At 41.9% G+C, this 20,286-nt stretch overlaps 5 protein-coding genes across 5 annotated transcripts; all 5 read left to right on the top strand.

Moving 5' to 3' along the window:
- Nucleotides 1–47: 47 nt before the first annotated feature.
- BCR41DRAFT_356280 (hypothetical protein) lies at nt 48–1,630 on the top strand. The gene has a single exon (XM_022024621.1). The coding sequence runs from the start codon at nt 174–176 to the stop codon at nt 1,506–1,508; it is 1,335 nt and encodes a 444-aa protein (XP_021880174.1). The 5' UTR covers nt 48–173; the 3' UTR covers nt 1,509–1,630.
- A 2,933-nt stretch (nt 1,631–4,563) lies between these two features.
- BCR41DRAFT_423186 (hypothetical protein) lies at nt 4,564–5,272 on the top strand. The gene is made up of 2 exons (XM_022030263.1): nt 4,564–4,778; nt 4,883–5,272. The coding sequence occupies exons 1-2, from the start codon at nt 4,610–4,612 to the stop codon at nt 5,152–5,154; spliced, it is 441 nt and encodes a 146-aa protein (XP_021880173.1). The 5' UTR covers nt 4,564–4,609; the 3' UTR covers nt 5,155–5,272.
- A 4,224-nt stretch (nt 5,273–9,496) lies between these two features.
- Nucleotides 9,497–12,533, top strand: BCR41DRAFT_371820 (hypothetical protein; the record flags this gene model as incomplete). Its single annotated transcript, XM_022026635.1, has 3 exons — nt 9,497–9,934; nt 10,154–10,594; nt 10,731–12,533. 3 exons carry the CDS (start codon nt 9,497–9,499, stop codon nt 12,531–12,533), a joined length of 2,682 nt encoding a protein of 893 aa, XP_021880172.1.
- A 1,524-nt stretch (nt 12,534–14,057) lies between these two features.
- Nucleotides 14,058–17,648, top strand: BCR41DRAFT_378134 (sulfate transporter family-domain-containing protein; the record flags this gene model as incomplete). Its single annotated transcript, XM_022027138.1, has 8 exons — nt 14,058–14,472; nt 14,557–14,731; nt 14,909–15,035; nt 15,133–15,523; nt 15,628–15,828; nt 15,928–16,938; nt 17,050–17,499; nt 17,605–17,648. The coding sequence occupies 8 exons, from the start codon at nt 14,058–14,060 to the stop codon at nt 17,646–17,648; spliced, it is 2,814 nt and encodes a 937-aa protein (XP_021880171.1).
- Nucleotides 17,649–18,031: 383 nt separating this feature from the next.
- Nucleotides 18,032–20,105, top strand: BCR41DRAFT_381331 (26S proteasome AAA-ATPase subunit RPT6a). The gene is made up of 6 exons (XM_022027303.1): nt 18,032–18,224; nt 18,422–18,519; nt 18,678–18,965; nt 19,106–19,269; nt 19,471–19,883; nt 19,990–20,105. Exons 1-6 carry the CDS (start codon nt 18,101–18,103, stop codon nt 20,082–20,084), a joined length of 1,182 nt encoding a protein of 393 aa, XP_021880170.1. The 5' UTR covers nt 18,032–18,100; the 3' UTR covers nt 20,085–20,105.
- Nucleotides 20,106–20,286: the final 181 nt, after the last annotated feature.

Below are 20,286 nucleotides of genomic sequence, written 5' to 3'. Positions count from 1 at the left end.
AAAATATACACATCGTCATAAAAAAAGCGGGTTTGTACACATGCACACACACCTTTTAGGCACATTCCTTCCTTTCCATCTCTTTTGAGCCTTTGCTCTCTTCGCACTTTCCCTCACCAATTCCTATCCACTTGTTAGCCCTATACTCTTACTTGCTCTGACTGCCACTATCCATGCACAAACCTAACACCCGTGGCATTGTTATAGCCGCCGGCCTCTGTTCGCTCCTGCTGGCAACCGCGGCACCAGACCGGATTATAGAGCATTGCTCTGGCGTTGGCTGTTCTACTGTAGTTCAGCTGTTGGCCCCCTGTGGAGGTGGCGCCACTAACGCATCACTCCAACAGGATCTCATCTATACCCCCACCGCAAGTCTCGGTGAATGTGAATGCAATTCTCAGTTTTATGATGCATTTTCTTCATGCCTTACATGCATTGGTACTCAGGGCAAAAACTCCCCTGAGATTCAGAATCGGCAGGATTGGATAACCAATTGCGCCGCCTATGGTTTCAACTTTACCTCGACCCCGGTCACTAACTCAACTAATAATAATAATAATAATAACCACAACGACAGCGGTTTGAGCAAAGGTGCAATTGTTGGCATCGTTGTAGGTGCTATCATCTTACTTGCGCTAATCGGAGCATGTTTCTTCCTCAGGAAGCGTAGGACAAAGCAGGACAAGGCTGCGCTCTTCGAACAGAGCCCCACATCTGGAGCTGGCGTTGTTACTACAGCCGACCCAAACTATCATGACCAGGAATATCCTTCTACTTATGATCACCAGAACAATTACTATCCTAATCAACAGTCATATGAGGATCCATCAACTCAGCAACAATATGGTAACCATAATGGGCAGTACCAATACGCGTCCGGCTACCAGAATCACTATTATGATATGGATGGTCACAACGATAACGTGATGATGCAGGAGCTAGACCATAGTCATAACTCTATCGGAGCTTATGTGCCTCCTCCTCCACATCCAGCCTCGTCTCCAACAGTATCTACCGTGGGTGCTGGGGCTGCCGCTCACTCTGCCACAGTACGTCCATCCGACTCGTTCCCTCAAAGCTTGCGAAGTAAGCCTAAGAACTGGGGTACTCAGGAACCGTCTTCATCTCTTGCCGTTACAGACAGTACGCAATATAACGACAAAGCTGAGTTTGATGAATGCGAAGCATTGGATCCTCCACGGTCTAGGGACCGGTTTGTGAACGATCGTGACGACTTTACACCCCGTCGTTCTATGACTCCACCTCGCGCGAATATGCAGTCCTACCGTGAGGAGATGAACCGAGCTAGTATTGAACGTGAACCCAGGCTTAGTGGATCGGAGCGAGGCTCATTTTCACTAGCGCGTGGTATGGATTCCAACAGCAACTTGCACGGAGACCATGATCGCCACAGCGATGATCATGGTCGCCTCTCTCAAGATAGTCCAGAAAGCGCTCGCCGACGAGCACGTGCAGCAGAACTCTTTTCGGCGGAAGGTCGACGATAAGAATTGAACTCTAGGCAATAATGTGTTTTTATATTTTATCCTCCATCCTTACTCGTTTTAATATAAGCAACATATATATATATACACACATATAAATATTTATAACCCTACAATATAATTTATCATGACGCCATGGTGAGTGAGAGCATCAATTTCTTTGTTATCAATTGAGGCAGAGACATGTACAACACAAGTCTCTCCCAAAGTACATCATAAACGTGACATCAGGTTTTTTGCCACTGTGAGAACCAGCCTTAGAAGCTGCTCGCTTGCGCCCACCAGACTTTGATCCAGTTCTTGCCAATTCCATCCAAGGATATCTTCGATATTCGTCTTTAGGAGAGATAAAGTGGTCGTTGTTGATGCATTAGGCAGCCACGAACAGTATTGACAATATTATGTTCTGTCATCTCGATGCAAGAATGTTTCTGCAAATCTGTCTAGCGTACTAATCCCTAGTATTTAGGGTATTTCTTGGAGGTGTAATAGACTATGTACTTATTTACTTCAACAGCAATAAAGCCTTGAGATCCAGAGTGAAGCTTGCATTCTTTACGTGCACATCATTTTTTTTTTCCTGACATCAATCCTCATCGCTCCAAGTCTCTTTCTGCCACTCTATCAACATTCCTATTTATACTCTTTTGTAAGCTTGTCCCTCCATATTATTTTTTTTCACATGCTTATCTTTTGCATAGATAAAGCACTATTCATAAGGCCAAAACATTGTGTGGCGGTCATGGCAGAATCTTAATAAAAGGCTCTCACTTGGCAATAATAATAAAGACAGCTTTTGATCTCCTAGACTTCCAGAACCTCAGAAAATTTCATCATTTGGGAAACACAGGGGATCACGAGGAGCTGGTGATGAAGCGGTTCTGAAAGGACTCGTATTTGGTGCCGTTGGTAACGGAGGTTGATATCAGTGATGTGGCTCGACCTCTGTCACAAAGATTGTATTAACTCTATTGAGGATTACCGCTTTACTGCTGATGAAATAAATGAAATAGCTACTCATCTTTTCTTGCCTGAATACCTCATACTCGAGGCTTGGGTTACGGTCCCCATATCAGGGCTCTCTGTCATGCCTTCCATCGATTAGCTATTCCAGGACGTTTAGCTGATGCAGAGATCATTTTTCGTAGGGAGCAGCCCTGTTACAACCTTAAATATAACAATTTTTTGACAATTCATTTGCGACTTCCTTGAATTCTTTTCCCGCTTTGACAAATAAAGGTATATTTTCGCCATCATAGTTGAAGGAGATATCGCTAAGTTTTTCAGATAAAATATTCGCAGGCAAAGTAACTTGAAGTTGATTTTCATCAGTGGATCTTGCACCGTGGTGTAAAATTTTTATTCGGTACGGTGCACTACCACTCAGAATATTCCCATCGTCGGTGGTTTCTGGTATCGTGTGCCAAAGGTGTTGGTGTGCATTCATGCTATACAAAATTATAGCAGTCAACGAGAATTTGTACCTGAAGAAGAAATGAGATATCATATACCTCACTCGCGCAATGGGTCATATTGGCACTAATGCCATGGTCATATCCATTCATGCTGAATAGGAAACACGGTCGCATCTAGCGCACTCGCCTCGAAAACATATGTTTGGCAAAGATCTATGTCCAGAATCTTTATCTTCTCAGGCTGACCCCAATATCCGCCCTTTCAAATTGGTCCGATCAACCTGTAGCCACCTTATTTGCGGGGCTTGTAATTGAAGCTAGCTTTTCTGGTGCGTTTGAGCTGCATCTACGTCCTTTTCAGGGACACCAAGATTACCTTGTTTTTGAATCCACGTCTACTCTCACATTCTTCAAGGGCTTTCCTACAGATGAGAATAGTGGTGTCACATGATAACCCGGTTCTTGAGCCGTGGGCCAATTTCATATCTGCTAATGATGGGTTGGTTTTTGGCTTTCTACCCTAGATGTGTGCTTTTCTGAAATATAAAGGACAGCCCGTCTTTTGAGAATGACACTAAAGGTTTACTACATTGGCGTTGAGGGAACCATCCCACAACTGATTTTAGTAAGTCGATTCAGATAAACAAAGTTCTCGATGGCAGAAATAGTGCCTTGAACTTTAATGACAATAGGGCTATGCTCGAACTATTGAGGAACTATACCCTGTTAGTGTCGCTACAAAATATCCGATAAACTCACGGGTGTAAAATATTAACGACAGACTCAATTGTTTTTCAAAGAACTCCATACTGCCACTTCCGTACACGTACTTCAACTTGACGGAAAGCTAGAACAAACCTGACTGCAGCAATGTCAATGTGGATATGGCGTTCTACAGCCTTTGAATAAACTTCCTGACTATGTAGTGGCTACTTTAGACTTCTTATTTTCCATCACATCAACATCGCAATGAAGGCGTGTTGTCAGCGTCTTCGTGATTATCTCCAGCCAATGTCTCTTCATCCTCCTCCTTTTTACCCTTCTTTGATTGCATTTGCAAGCGTGTAAATATGGGGAGAAGGGAGAGTTTTTCTGTCAGTTTCGTGGATACTATCCGAAGAAATCGCTCATAGATCCAATTCATAGGCATTTAACATATAGCAGTTTACATCAAGTCTCTCCTCAATCAAATGCTCTACAGCTAGAAGTATTATGTTTTCCAATTAACCTATTGCTTTAATACCTTATCAACACATGTAGACCAAGCTCCATTGGAGGCTGCGGTAAGTCTGATCTGGCCCCTCCAGAATAGAAGTCGACAAGGACACAGCCACATCCCATATACATATATATTATAGTTTAGGTTGTACGGGCTCTGAATCGACTTCTCATGCACACGGCGTGTCCATTTGACCTCCTTGTTGTAGGCTCTGAGTCGACTCGACCACTCCTCTACACTCTTCGCCTATGATAAAATTTTTAGAGCATGCTTAAATTTTTTTATTCCCGTTGCGGCGTGTCCTTTGCTTGCCACTAATGATCCGTGCTGCTGATTCTTAATAGCGGCCTTCCAACAGAAAAACTATTTATAATAAGCTAATCCTCTGTTTTTTTTCCTCTTTTTTTTGTTCACAACAATTCACCATCTCTCTCACATCTTCTTGTTACATTGATTCTGCTCTTCTCAATATGAAAATTTCCGCTTTGCTGTCTATCGCTGCCCTCACTGTGGTTGCTGCTGCAGACTTCATTCCAGCTGAGGACCAAGTCGCTGCCGCTCCACTAATCTTTAACGAAATTAAGCCATATTTCGAGGCGAAATCGGAATTCGAGGCTGTACTTCTCTCGAAAAGACAAGGTATACTTTGCGGGTTTGCTCATAAAATGTATGGATGGATATCTCGTTTAATTATATAACTTTCTAACAGACGTATTTATTTCAAATCCTGGGATTTGGCTTAGAATGCCGAAGAGGATATGGCCAATGTCCAAAGCAGAAGGGGTGCTGCCCCCTTGGCGGTGATTGCTGCAAAAAGGGCTGCTGTGGTGCTGGTTATTGGTGCTACGCGAAAGGCTGCTGCAGGAACAACCAGATGGGCTGCGATGGCAAAAGCTGCTGCCCCTTGAATTCGCGTTGCTGTAAGGGTGGTGGATGCTGCAAAAAAGGCTATAGCTGTTGGATCTCTGCGAAGGGGAAGAGAGGATGCTGCCCTACCGGCAAGATTTGTGCCTAAGCTACGAAAATACCCCATAATTGCCAACCCGGCTCTTATATCTTTTTAGTTCGTTGCGTGATACAGCTCCAACATCAATAATAATCAACCGAGACTATGTCTCTTTGATAGCTTCCCTAATAACCAATGAAATAGAATAAAAAATCGTAAACAACAATATAAAATATGAAGATCTATGACCTTCTGCTTCAATCCCTCCTGCAGTTTACATTGCTCTCCTCATACTCTTCCCCAGTCTCACCCCTTCCCCTAATATGAAAGAAGCCGGTGATATCCGTTAGATCTCTTTGAAGCCTCCCATCTTCGTGTTCCTCCTTCTGCCCCATTTCTAACCGGGACTGACAGAAGAAAGGCGATAACCGCAATCTTTAAGATGAAAGGCAAGGAGTACAAGTTGGTCACTTGCCTTTCAACTCATCTCTTTTGTGCTTGTATACGTATGCTGGCTAGACACTCACTTCATTTCTCTAGGGGAGAAAGGAAATTAGGAGATACCAAATATGTGACGACATGTGGTTGCTTGAACGAAGCAGAACTAATGGTGGGCAATTTCATGGATAAACGATGCTATAATACCCTTGATTCCGCCCAAGTCAACCTCCCGCCATACTCTAGCGGCGCCAGTTCCTTTGAGACTTGTCTTTGCCATGACCACCAATAAGGCTCACTTCCACAGCCAGCTGTGGCCATGAATAACTCTGTGTCTCTCTCTTATGCTGTGCAGATAGATCAAATTGTACACTATGATGTTCACTGAGAGTTAATATTTATTTTCATTATTGTTGATCAAATAGCATTGTTTATTTAGATCTTTAGAAATAGATGTATTCAAAATGCTATAACAGAAAAACAGAAATCCATCTTCAGGACCTCCAGTGACTGTATATTTTTTAAAGCAGCTTTCCACTGCTTATTGTTGAAGAATAAAGCGCCTATTTGGCAACGAAACATTTATCAGAAAGAGAAAACGATGATTTTCTGCCCTTCGGGATTGGTTTGGCTACTCGCGTCATACTCATCCTTTGCTGCATGGATATTCTTTCCTGTCTCTGCCTGAGTGCTACTTCCACGGCCATTGCCTTTGCAAAACACAATGAGACTTGGTAATAGGGCTTCATCTTCTTCCAAAAGTCTGACGTGTCCCCAATGGTACATGGGAGGTATCTAGCTGTAAGAATAGCTCATAGTGTCCACAAATAAAGGTGTGAATCGTCAAGTCATCACGTGACTGGTGTGGGAACCTACCAGAAACATCTATCGATCTTATGGCGCTGAAAATCTACAATTGAATGATCTTGTCACTTGACAAGATGTACCGAAGCTTGGTATTCTTCGCCTTTAGCACTTGTTCATGCTAGCCATCAAAATAGAGTGCTGTTCATTGTTGTATTCATTGTTTTCGTCAATGTGCTTCGCCGTTCTGATAACGACTATGTTCGTCTCCCTCATCCCGATGTGGCTCACCATACTTTTCAACAATATCGTGGGCACCATTTTTAACATGATCAGACTATACTATTCTTGTGATTGTCCTTTTTTTTTTTTCTTTTTTTCTTTATTAATGCGACGCGTTCTACTCATAGGAAACATATTCATTGTTGATCAGCAGCTGCGCAACGATCGACCAAGCAAAGACGCTGAGCTACTATGTTTTGACAGACCTTTAACTCTTTACTCCAGCCTGTGCACTGAGTTTAAAGGAAGAATAACAAGTTTCTGGATTCTATCCATAACGAGTTTGCCCATTTGATACTTGGCATATGGTATATATATATATATACTGTGAACCCATTTTTCTATTCACTTTGGCCCTGCGATTGTTCGGAGTTTTGAAAGTTGAACGGGTGCATCAGTATTAAAAAACACACGGGTAGTCTAAATGTACAGTATTGGAGGTACCTCTCTTTCCATGTGCTCTTTTTTTTTTTCTTTTTTCGAGAAAAGTGCACCCTGCCAGACTGTAGTAGACAAGCGTACGTGAAACCGATAAGCACTCTGTTCCGGGAAGACTAAAAGCTGGAACTTTCTGTATATATTTGTATATATATTTGTAACTATTGAATCGTATTATATATATATGTCGTATAATATATATATATATATATATATTTAATTTATATATATGTATATATATAAATATGTTGTTGCACACTTGCACTTAGCAGAGCAGCTTTGCAGAATTTAAAATCAAAAAAAAACGAACCTGGCGTTCGGCCATTCAGTCGGGACTCCTTGAATGAGTAATTAAAATAATTAGCATATACATTTATATATAATAGCAAGAAAGAAACAAAGACAACAAGAAAAAATAAATCATTCATCCATGATAAATACATCCATGGTACACCCATGGTACATCCATGACTATGTATTAGACCCAAAAAGATCTAAAATGAACGAGATTCAAAAAGAGCATCGATTCGATTCGATTGGTCGATTGAATGCGATTCGTCCGTTTTGTTTTCTGTTTTTCTATCCTATCTTGTCACAATATCAAAAATGTACATTTAAATATAGTCTGCACTGAGGTGAAATAACCTTTCATTTCACAAAAGTGGGACGTTAGAGTGTTTAAGTCAGGTTCTGTGGTGCTTTTTCATCTCGCCGGTCGCTCCATCATCTCTTCATTTCATCTCTTTCTTTCTCTGTCCGCACCGACTCGAACATTATTCCTCTCCTTTCTTTCATTCAGCCCCTCTTCTCCTTTTCGCAGTCAGTCCGTCACCAATCTTCCTTTTCTCTTACACACAATTATTCTGGGGTCTTGCTGCCATCCTTCCATCTCACACTTCTCCATCTCATACTCTCTCCCTCATCACCACCCCCTAAAAACAACCGATTTATTAAAACCATAATATTGTAATAATAGAGAGTAAGCCAACAAACATATTACAACACCCTTATTTCCTTTTTTTCTTTCTCTCTCACTATCTCACTCTCCTTTGTTCATCTTCACACGACATGGAACTAAGGAACATAGTTTAAAAAAATTTTGAATTGATGTGTGTACACAAAGTGTGGGTGTTTCCTTGCTCGGGGAACCACCCCTGTTCCTCTGGCCTTCGACCACACTATCTGTCCCTTCTTCCTGCTCTCAACCCGCATAACAATTTCCCTCCTTTTCTCTTTTTCTTCCTTTTGGTTCGCTATTGCACCACATACACAGACATTCGTGCAAGCGTTGTATACACATCGCTAAATATGGGTCTATATTGATATAGAATACCCCGACCTGACTTCGGTTATTTTCCAATTTTATTGTTTGTTGCTTTTTTTTTTTTTGTGGTATACAATGGTTTGTCAGCCAAAAGGCCCAAGAGCCAAGCGCCTAAAAACAAATCAAAAAATTAAGATGGGACCATTAGGGATCCAAAAAAAAAAAAAAAAAAAAAAAAAAAAAAGGCATGGTCAAAACTATCTTGCTTTTGCTCTTTCTCTCACCATGCTGTGCAAGAGGAGCTGGGATAAAAAAGAGCACAATGGTTTATTAATAACTCCCACATGGATTGGCCTCTGGTCCATCGTTCGCTTTTCGAGCAACATGCAATGTGAGATTAGTGATGCGATATGTCTTCACGTTTTGCAGCACACAGAAACATCATATCCCGCCAACCATTTATCCTATACATGCACATCTGAAGTCTTTTTCTGGCAAACAAAGAATGTTGTAACATTCAGGAGAGGAAAAAGATGGGCAATGGTCGAATTAAAGACACATCTCGTTTGCACATTGTATATGTGTGTATCAATGCACTGCTCTGTCCCCAAACCTTTCTGTACTTCAATATCAGACGGCTCAATTAAAAAGAGAAAGAGAGAAAGAGCAGGTGTGTGCGTTTGCGATGTGGGCAGATTGGCTTTTGTCATGTCTCTATATGCCATGGATATTGTACTTTTTTTTTTATTTAGTGTATTCTCTTATGTGTGTCTGATTGGTCCAACCCAGTGCAAGAGGCGAAATCTTTTTTCTTGCGATATAATTTTAATATGCGGTGTGACACCTCTTTTTTTCACTTTCTTCCACAAGAAACTACACTTTCTGCTTACTTACACCACACACGCACGTTTACTTCTCTTCACTTTGATACAGTGCTTCTCCTCTCCACTTTCTCTTTCTGTTGCTTACTTTTCGTTCCTGTCTTATCATATCATTACTATACATTTCTTAATTGTCAAAGAAGAAGGGCTTTGCTCCCTTTGCTTGACACGCGAGACTTTCTGTTGCTGACCAATCCTTTCCAATCCTTTCCAATCATTTTCCTTCATCTCCTTCTGGCATCAAAAAAAAAAAATCGGCACTACAGTTTACTCTGCTTAGACAACACCCTCTTCCCTTTCAGTCATGCCACTGACCCCGACCGTCGTCGAGCAACCTCCTCCGCCTCCTCTCACCAGGGGCAACTCGGTTGTCTCACTCTATCAGTCGTGCCTCAACCTAATCGAACGTCTCTCAGGCGTTCCTGGTTTTGAAGAGTACCTCAATCCTGATTTACTCCAAAACACTCAAGCCGGTGCCCCTTCCACCTCCAGTCCAAATGACCCTGTCCACCAACTATGGGTCCTTTTCCGAATGGGCTCTCCACTCGCCTGCATCTTCAACGGTCTGCGTCCCAAGGATCCTCTTAAAATCAACCCTGCCACTAATCTCAGCAACATCAATGCTTGCAAGGCCTCCGTCTTCCACTTTCTTGTGGCCTGTCGCCAGGAGCTTCACTTTAGCGAAAACGATCTCTTCTCCATCACGGATCTTTTCCATGACGACACTAATGGATTTGTCAAGGTATGGACTGTTTTTATTTTATTTTACATTTTTTACATGTTGTTTGTCTAGTGGTGTGTACGTGGTTTGTCTTTAGGAGAAAATGGGAGGCAGAATCATTCCTCTCCCGCCTCCTTGTTTTTCATTCATTCTCCCGCCTATTACTTTGTGATACCACCCGTTCAGCTGCTGACATTATTATTTTCATTTCTGGGGGGTGGCCATGTGGCGGATGATTAGGTGATCAAAGCAGTGAGTATGGTCCTTGATAGGATGGAAGATCAGGGATTGCTTCGCGCAAGGCTCACTACCAAGCGCAACTCTGATCAAGCCAAGCCTACCGACAACAGAGCCAAGGTTGTACAAGAGATTTTGGAGACTGAGCGCAGTTATGTTCGTGATCTTGAGGATCTCCAAACTTATATGCGCGCTCTCCAAACGGACGGCACTATAATTTCACCCGAAACTATCCATCTCATCTTTGCGAATCTCAATGCTCTAGTGGATTTCCAGAGACGCTTCCTTATCGCTGTGGAGACTCATGCTGCCTTTGCTCCTCAAGATCAGAATTTTGGGCAAGTATTTTTGCAGCATGAGGAGGCATTTGCTGTATATGAACCCTTTTGTGCTAATTTCAATGAGGCGAGCAAGCTGATTCTTAGTGAAGCACCCAAGCTTCAGGTAAGTTCAGTCTCTAGATACGGCTGTCTTTCAATATGATATTCCATATCTTTTCTCTCTTGCTCTCTCTTTCTCTATGGTACTTCGCATTACATGCTCAATGTCTCACTATTCCTTCTTTATTTCTTTCTTGTAGAAATTGGCCCATCTGATGGAGCCTATTTATGGGATCACCTCGCAACTGATCAAGCCTGTCCAACGTATCTGCAAATACCCACTTTTTATGCATGAGCTCATCAAGTTGACAGATCCGGAGTTCCCACACTACAGAGACCTAGTTGAAGGTCAAGCCTCCATCAAGCGTGTCGCTGACCGTATCAACGAAACGAATCGCAAGCAGGACAATCACTTGATTGCACAGGCCTTACAGCACAAAGTTGCTTGGAAAGAAGGAGAACTTGTATCTGACTTTGGTACATTGCTCTTACATGATAAACTTTTGAATCCCCGTAGCGCTTCAGACAAAGAGTTAGAAGTCTATTTGTTTGAAAAGATCATACTCTTTTGTCAGGAAATCGTTAGCAAAAAGAAACAGACAAAACCACTTCCTAAAGGCGCAAAGCCCAAACCGACACTTCACCTCAACGGACGTATCTACATCAACAATATTAAGTCGATTCTTCCTGTTACCGTCTCTGGAGCTTATGTTCTTCATCTTGTCTGGAATGTTGCGGCTGATGAGTTTGAGCTCCGCTGCCGAAATGAGGATCAGCTTAAGAAATGGCACAGCGTCCTTGATAAGCTGGTGACGGAGGCTAATGCACAAAAGACCAATATTGTTTCAACTACCGCCTTCGTTGGTATGCCATACGTGACTCCTGAACAATCTTCATTCTATAGGGATGACGATGATTATCTGGATGACGATTTGGATGGCGACGAAGAGGACTATGAAGATCAGCGTGGATATCGCAGTAACTCGTTGCCATTCGGTCTTGCACCTCAGCCAGCTATGCTTGGATCTCGCCCCAGAGCTAAGACCGAGGATGGCACAGTTCAACCCGTCGGATCCTGGAACTCACGTACCGGTGGATACACATCTCATGCAGCCGCAAACGGACGACCTTCACCTGGTATGTCGCTTCCACCTATGCCTCGTACTTCCAGCAGCGCAAGCACTACTATGGGTCTCATGTCACCAGGAGAGTATCCTTATTCCCCACCATCCTCATATCCTGCTTCTCCTACAGTTTCAAATTCTCGTGGTTCGACCAGTAGCAGTAGCTCATGGCAACGACGAAGCAACGGTGAAGGCCACTCACCTATGACCGAGACCATGTCCAGGTTCATGTCCCACGATGGTTCGGACGACTATACCCCTGGACAACCGCTCTCTAGAAATGCTTCCACAGGCTATTCTTACAGTACCTCAGGATCGGCACCTCCTCCTGTTCCTCAGATTCCTGGCCAGCTTCGTGTACGTGCTCAGAGCAGCCCCAATATTCATGCGGCCGCTAACCCCTCTTGGCACAATGCCCCCGAAGTTCCCACGCCTCTAGCTCACCACCGACGACCCTCTAACTCGAGTGGTCCCAACTCGCCAACGACGCCATATCCAGGTAGCTCATTTAACATCCCTGCAGTCCCAACCATTCCCTCTCGTCATAGCTCACCCCGTCCAGATCCCAGCCGTACTCTGCGACAGCAGCCATCCAACAGTAATCTGAGTGCAGGAGTACCTCAGCTCAAGATTAAGGTCAATTTCCAGGATGATGCCTATCTGATCGTGGTCCCCATTCAAATCGGATATAACGAGTTGGTTGAACGAGTTGAGAAGAAGATACGCCTATGTGGCTGCCGTCGACCAGACTCGCAGCCTCTGCGCCTTCGCTATAAGGATGAGGATAACGACTACATTATCATGAAGGATGACGACGACATCTCGTTAGCATTTGAGAGTTGTTATGCCGAAGGAGTGATGAACTTGCATGTTAGCTAAAGCATCCTGTTTCTTTTGCCTTCATTATGTCCATTATTTATTTAACTATTTAACTATTTATTTATTTTATTTTACGTCCTTTTTCATGTCCAGATGCTTTTGATGCCTTTGATGTTTACAGTCTCTTTTGTTCGCTATTCTATGTCTTTATTTCACGCGCCTTGTCCTGTTGCTCTTTTGCATCGTCCTTGTTTATATTTCACGTACTTTATTATTGTGGTCATGATTCTTTTTCTTATTGTATCTTTGTCTTCTTTTTTTTTAACTTATTGACTATTATTTTCACTTTGGAAATACATATACCAAATATCCACGCGATTATAATAAAAAAAAAGTATTTATGATAACAATTGACAACAAATGTCTGTGCTGTAGGAAAAAGAGAGTAAGTCCATTCAGTCTACAGGGGGTAAACATTACTGCTTTTGATGCTCGTCATTCTCTCCTTTTTTTTTTTTTTTTTTTTTTACTCAGATCTGGATATGTCATAAGATGTTAGGCATCATCTCTGCCACATTCACATAAACTAATACAGACTCAACGACATCATCAACATCAGCGGCAACATCATCTTCTTTTTAAAATATTGGATAGTGGAGCTTGAAAAGAAAGAAGAGCACGAGACTACAATCGTTCTTTTTTTTTTTTTTTTTTTTTTTTTTTTAAAAAAAAATCATTCTTCCATTTCCTTCTTTTCTGAAAACACCCTCATTGCCGTTTACACCAGCTAACCACAAGACCAGCCAGTCTCTCTGTGCATCCTGACGCCTTTCAATGTCGCTAAATCCGCACGGCACAAACTTTCAGTCGAGTAGCCTTTCTGGCCGACCTCCTCTCAGAAAATCAGCCACTAGCTCTACATCTATCACAGATCCACATCATAGTGGCCGCCATCTGAGTACGAGTACGAGTACGAGTACGATTGATAATACAACACACAAGCTGTCAGACACAAGATCCATGGGCGATGTGGCCTCAGTGGTTAGCCAACGAAGGAGCTCCATTAATTCCGCACTATTGGAAGATCCTCTATTGCAACCGCACGCTATGTCATTTACATCTCAAGTACTGTTCTCATCATCTTTGATCCGTGAGCAATCCTTGGCACTTGGACATTTGGAACAGCTCCATACCTTGGATCTCCCTGCAGCTGTAGCGGGCACTTCACTAGCGACGAGCACCTCGTTGTCTAGTATGGGTATGGCTGGAAATACTGGTTCACTTCAGTTTAATCAACCACTGTTTTCATCATCGTTTGGCGTCCGCCGTCAACAACTTTTCGAGGGCATTCCGGACAGGGAAATCCCTTCCAGTGGATTGAGTATGCTTTTGAAATCTAATGGTCAAAGCACAGGAAGACCAGAAGCTGCATCATCCTCTACATCAGCTGCAACACCAACAACAGCACTTTTAGTAAATGACAGCGACAACAACATCTTGAGCCCCTTTCAAAAACCACACCCAGTATCGTCCCAAGATCCATCCCTTGACCATACCCTCAGTCGCCATAACACAAGGACGACAATGACAACATCAGCCGCTGGAGATGGCCATATTGTAGAGGGTGGCGAGGGTGAGGATATGTTGGTGTCATCGTCCACTGACGCCACTGGATTCTTGGCTCGATGGAAGAACTTTTTTATTGGACCACAGGACGAGACATTCTCGAGTGATGAGGCAGAGTCGCTCCTCCCGCAGACCGCATTAACGAATGGATATGATAGTGTTGGAACCAATGTTAGAAATCAAGGACGATATTGTCGGCCACGAAGATCCATGAGTAGCCTTATCACGACACAGGAGAGTGCTTGGGATGACTTTAAATCAAACAAGTGGACTTCAAAAATGATTATTCAAAAGTGCCTATATGAACCTATCGGCTTTCTACCAGCAGTTGTTCTCGGCTTGCTCTTAAATCTTTTAGATGCCATCTCATATGGTGAGTGCGCCTTGTTGTGTCTGTTTTGAATTTTCACGATTTGTTGACTTTCTAATACAAAATTTTACTTTTATTCCATATTAGGTTTGATCATTTTCCCGCTCAACACTGCTCCATTTCAATCTCTTGGACCTGATGGCATCTCCATGTTTTTTGTGAGCTGTATTATTTCTCAACTAGTCTTTTCTCTTGGCGGCAGTGCTTTTAAAGGCGGGAACGGAGGAATGATGATTGAGGTGGTTCCATTCTTGCATTTGATGTAAGTGCTGAAAAAAAAAAAAAAAAAAAAAAAAAAGGGGGTGGGGAGGAAAAACAAGCTTTTTAGCGCGAAGAAGAGAGACCTATTATGTAGCATGAAAACCTTCTTCCACAAGTGTGTAACACAAATGATGAGTAATCATCGTTTATCTCTGTCTGTGGGTCTTTGCATGCATAGGGCAGAAACAATTGTGGGAAGACTTGGAGCTGAAAACAAGGATGAGGTTATTGCGACTACTATCCTCGCGTATGCTCTTAGCGCCATTATGACTGGTGCAGCCTTCATGTCTCTTGGATACTTCAAGGTTGGTTGGAAAGGATAACGGTTGTTGTAGTCACTAATGGAAGACAAATTAACATGTAAAAAAAAAAATTAACATATTTCATTCATCATAAATATAGCTTGGGTCTTTGATTGCGTTCTTTCCTCGCCATATCCTAGTGGGATGCATCGGGGGTGTAGGCTGGTTCTTGGTCATTACTGGTTTGGAGGTGACTTCGAGAATGACCTCTGAGTTGACATACTCTTATGAGACTTTTAGATTTCTATTCCTGAACCACCATGTCTTCTCACTCTGGTTTACACCGCTGTCGCTGGCACTCGTGCTACGTTTACTGCAGCGCAAGATTAAACATCCGTTCTTGATCCCGACATTCTTCATGGCTGTCCCAATGCTTTTTTATCTGATTGTAGCTATTGCCGGCTTTGACTGGGATATGCTCCGTGAAAATGGATGGGTTTTTCCGATGCCATCAGGCAATGCACCAGGCTGGCAATTTTATACCTTTTTTGGTATGACAATTTTTTTTTTTTTTTGGGTATCTCACGGAAGAAACACAATACTGATATCTCGCTAACGTTCTCAATGCTGTCATTGTTGTTGTTATTAACAATAGATCTCGGGAAAACCAATTGGAGTGCCATTTTGGAAACAGTGCCTGTGATGCTTGCATTAACATTTTTTGGAATTCTGCATGTTCCAATCAATGTGCCTGCACTTGCTGTATCCACAGGACAAGACAACGTCGATATCAACCGCGAACTTGTTGCACACGGCTATTCTAATCTACTGAGTGGTTGCTTCGGAACGCTTCAGAGTAAGTTGGTTTCTATTGTCTTTTTCTCCCTTTCTTTTAAAGCAAACTTCTATAAGCTGACAAGACACTATCCGTCCATGTCTCTTAACATATACTTAGACTATCTGGTGTATACAAATTCGGTGTTATTCATTAAATCTGGTGGTAACAGCCGAGTGGCAGGGATCATGCTCGCCGTAGCTACGCTTATTGTGTTTCTTATAGGCCCATGGATAGTAGGCTATATTCCTGTGATGGTAGTTGGTGCCCTTATCTTCCATCTAGGTATGGACCTTGTTAAAGAAGCCCTTTTAGACACCTGGGGTCTTGTTCATCGCTTCGAATATCTTACGATTATCTTGATTGTCGTCTTCATGGCGGCGCTCGGATTCGTCGAGGGTATCTTTGTGGGTATCTTGCTGGCCTGTGTATTCTTTGTGGTTAAGAATTCTCGTAAGGAATGTATCCGGTATTCATGCACGGGTGAATCAGCCAAGTCGACAGTCAGGCGTGTCTATCGACAACAAAAATTCCTTCGACAAGTCGGCCGTCAGATTTACATCTTCAAACTACAAGGTGACATGTTCTTTGGAACGATCAACAAAGTTGAAATGGCTATTCGGGATGTATTTTCACGTCGCCGGTGGGAATCTAATCCAATCCAGTTCTTGGTCCTGGACTTTGCTTTGGTCCGCGACATTGATTTCTCTGCAGCAGAGGGATTTGGTCGAATCCGGCGGACTGTGCGTGCTAAAGGCGTGTGCTTAGTTCTTTCTGGCTTGGACGAAGAAATGAGTAGGACGCTTCAAATGGTTGGCGTCTGGGGCGCAGGCTCTGGTAATGGTATGAGTGAAGGCCATGGTCATGGCCAACCAATTCAGGAGAGTTTCGATACTCAGGTGTTCCCCGGGTTAAGCGAGGCGCTCGAATATTGCGAGAATTGCTTGTTGCAGACGTTTTATCGAGCGAAGGCATCGGCCATAGAGACGGCTCGACGGCAACGACAGTTGGAGGAAACGGCTGCTCAAGAAGAGGATGGAGATTCAGAAACCAGCCGATTCTTTTCTGAGCAAATTCCCAATAGTCCGCGAAAAAGCTTTCTGTTCAATGTGGCCCGCGACACATTATTGGGTAAGAATACGACATTATTCATCTCATTACAAGATGTGGAAAAGAGGCTGACTCTAAAATAACTAATATTCTTCGGTCTTATTTTTATGCTTAACAATAATATTAAAACAGCACATGATCGGCCTATTCCACAACCTATGAATCTTCAAGAACCCGTTCCGACACTCTTGGCTGCATTCTCGGATACACGTGAGAATCCGATCGATTTCTTTTTACAGCTGAGCATGTATTTTACACGTAAGACAGTGTTGGCCGGTACAATACTCTGGCGTCAAGGTGGATTACCAGTCGATGGGCTTTATATAATTGAAACGGGCACGATGCGAAGTATACAAGAATTCCAAGACAGTGGTGTGATTCGACGGACAGCAGAGGTGGCTCTTCCTGGCACCATTGCGGGCGAGATTGGGCTTTTTACGGGTCAGGTTCGAACATCGACTTTGGTATCGGAGACAGATGGTGTGGTCTGGGGTTTAAGTCAAGACCAGTTCCAGAAGATGGTTAAGGACGATCCTTCTCTTGCTGTTGAGTTTATGAGAATCGCCATGAGCTACTCTGCAGGTAATTTTGTCTTTAGATTCAAATGTCTTTTGAAGTGCAGAGAAGTATTCAAAAACTTACTCGCTCCTATCTCTCTTTATTTTTTTATTTTTTTTTTTTTTCTAGAGCGTTTGAACTTGATGTCACAATACGCGTTCAGTTTGAGTTAGTTTCTCATATCATGTGACTAAAATGAGATGCGCTTGAGAAGCTGCACCGATCGTATGAGCTGCATAAATTTGAATAAAAGTGGTGATGCACGCGAGACACGCGTAAGCAGAAACAGCACAGATTTCATCCCTCATTACGCACGCATACTTTTTTTTTTTTTTTTTTTTTTCCTTTCTTTCATTGCTCTGAACAAAAAAAAAAAAAAAAAAAAGAAAAGAACGAAGCTAATAAACACACATACACATATATTCAAATAGATATATTTCTTCTTTTTCTCTTTCTCTTCCTCTTCCTCATCCCTCCATAAACATACATTCAATTACAAATTAGTTTTTTTTTTGCAGTTCTGTCTTGTGAAACACCTAAAGGAAGGATAATCGACAAAAAAAAAAAAAAAAAAAAAAGGAGAGACAGTAGGAAAGCAGACAGAGTCAGACAGTAGCTTTTCACCATGGTTCGTGACGGCATCAAGAGCTTTTACCGTGCCAAAATTGAGGAAGCCGAGGGTGAAATTCATGAAAAGACTCAAAATCTGCGTCGACTGGAAGCTCAGCGCAATGCATTGAATGCTAAAGGCAAGTTTTTTTTTTTTATTTTTATTTTTTTTCCTTCTTTCAGTTTCCATCAACCAAAGAACAAAAAAAAAAAAAAACCTCTTTCGATGAATAATGGGTCTTATTTGATTCTATTATTATTTTTTTTTTTCTTTTTCCGTTCATAACTAATAAGTCTTTCTTGTACATGTATATACTACTATCCGTAATGGTTATAGTTCGCCATCTTCGTGAAGAGCTTCAGTTATTGCAGGAACCTGGATCGTATGTTGCAGAGGTTATTAAGCTGATGGGAAAGACCAAAGTCCTTGTCAAGGTAAAAAAAAAAAAAAAAATGCTTTGAATCGATTCGTTTCTACTTTTATGAAAAGAGAAAGAAAAGTGCAAAAAAGAAAAGGAGATTTGACATTGGATCCAACTTTTTTTTTGTTTTTTTTTTTTAAAAAAAAACTCTCTTGATTCATCCTTCAAAAGGTTCATCCCGAAGGAAAGTATGTTGTTGATATTGGAGAAGGCATTGACCGGACAAAGCTGACTACGAACTTGCGTGTAGCGCTCAAGAACGATAATTATGCATTGCACAAGATTCTACCCAACGCTATTGATCCTTTGGTCTCATTGATGATGGTGGAGAAGGTGCCTGATTCGACCTATGAGATGATTGGAGGTCTGGACAACCAGATCAAAGAGATCAAAGAGGTCATTGAATTGCCTGTCAAGCATCCTGAGCTCTTTGAAGCTTTGGGTATTGCTCAGCCTAAGGTGTGTATAAAAAAAAAAAAAAAAAAAAAAGCAACGAGAGAAAAAAATTAGCAAGTATAGTAACTCTATGATTTTTTCTTTTTTCTTTTTTTTTTTTTTTTTTTATTCACACGCATGAAATGGAAATGCTGCTCTTTTAGGGAGTGTTGCTTTATGGACCCCCAGGAACAGGAAAGACGCTCTTGGCTCGTGCTGTCGCTCACCATACAGACTGCAAATTCATTCGTGTGTCTGGATCAGAATTGGTGCAAAAGTACATTGGAGAAGGAAGTCGTATGGTCCGCGAGTTGTTCGTCATGGCAAGGTATGTTTTATTATTATTATTATTATTATTATTATTATTATTTTCAACAGAAGGAAAAACAAAAGTTTCCTTATTGTTCTGAATAATGAATGCCTTTACTTCATTGTTCAATATATTCGGATATTTGGATACTAAACTTTTTCTTTTCTTCCTTTGGGCTTTAACATACCAAAAAAAAAAAAAAAAAAAAAAAAAAAAAAGAGAGCACGCTCCTTCGATTATTTTCATGGATGAGATCGATAGTATCGGAAGTTCACGTGGCGAAGGTGGTGGAGGAGGAGGCGACAGTGAAGTTCAGCGTACAATGTTGGAATTGTTGAACCAGCTGGATGGATTTGAGGCAACCAAGAACATCAAGGTGATCATGGCGACGAATCGTATCGATATCCTGGATTCTGCATTGTTACGGCCAGGTCGTATTGATCGCAAGATCGAATTCCCACCACCAAATGAGATTGCTCGTGCAGATATTCTCAAGATTCATTCAAGGAGAATGAATTTGACGCGTGGCATTAACCTTCGCAAGATTGCAGAAAAAATGACGGGTTCTAGTGGTGCCGAAGTGAAAGGAGTCTGCACAGAAGCCGGCATGTATGCCTTGCGTGAGCGTCGAGGTAATTAAAGAAGGAAAAAAAAAAAAAAAAAAAAAAGGTTATTAATGGTGTGAATTGAACAGATATTTGGAATTATTACTAATATTCTGTTCTTTTTTTTTTCTAGTCCATGTTACGCATGAAGATTTTGAGTTGGCAGTTGCCAAGGTCATGAAGCGTGCTGAGGACCAGAGCATGAGTGTCCACAAGCTCTTCAAGTAAAATATAGAAGACGCTCATTCTATGATTTTTTTTTTTTTTTTTTTTTTTTTTTTTTTGCGCTATTTCCTCAATAAAACATTTGGGACCAACACTTGACATTTGCTAGTCTGTTTAGTTTTTTTTTTTTTTTGTTCTCATTGGTTTTTTTATTTTTATTACATGAAGAGAGATATGTGTTGATACAATTTTACAGGTGTCATGA

This window comes from Lobosporangium transversale (genome assembly GCF_002105155.1).
Source record: "Lobosporangium transversale strain NRRL 3116 chromosome Unknown BCR41scaffold_25, whole genome shotgun sequence".
Taxonomy (NCBI): domain Eukaryota; kingdom Fungi; phylum Mortierellomycota; class Mortierellomycetes; order Mortierellales; family Mortierellaceae; genus Lobosporangium; species Lobosporangium transversale.
This window is presented reverse-complemented; position numbering and strand designations above follow the sequence as displayed.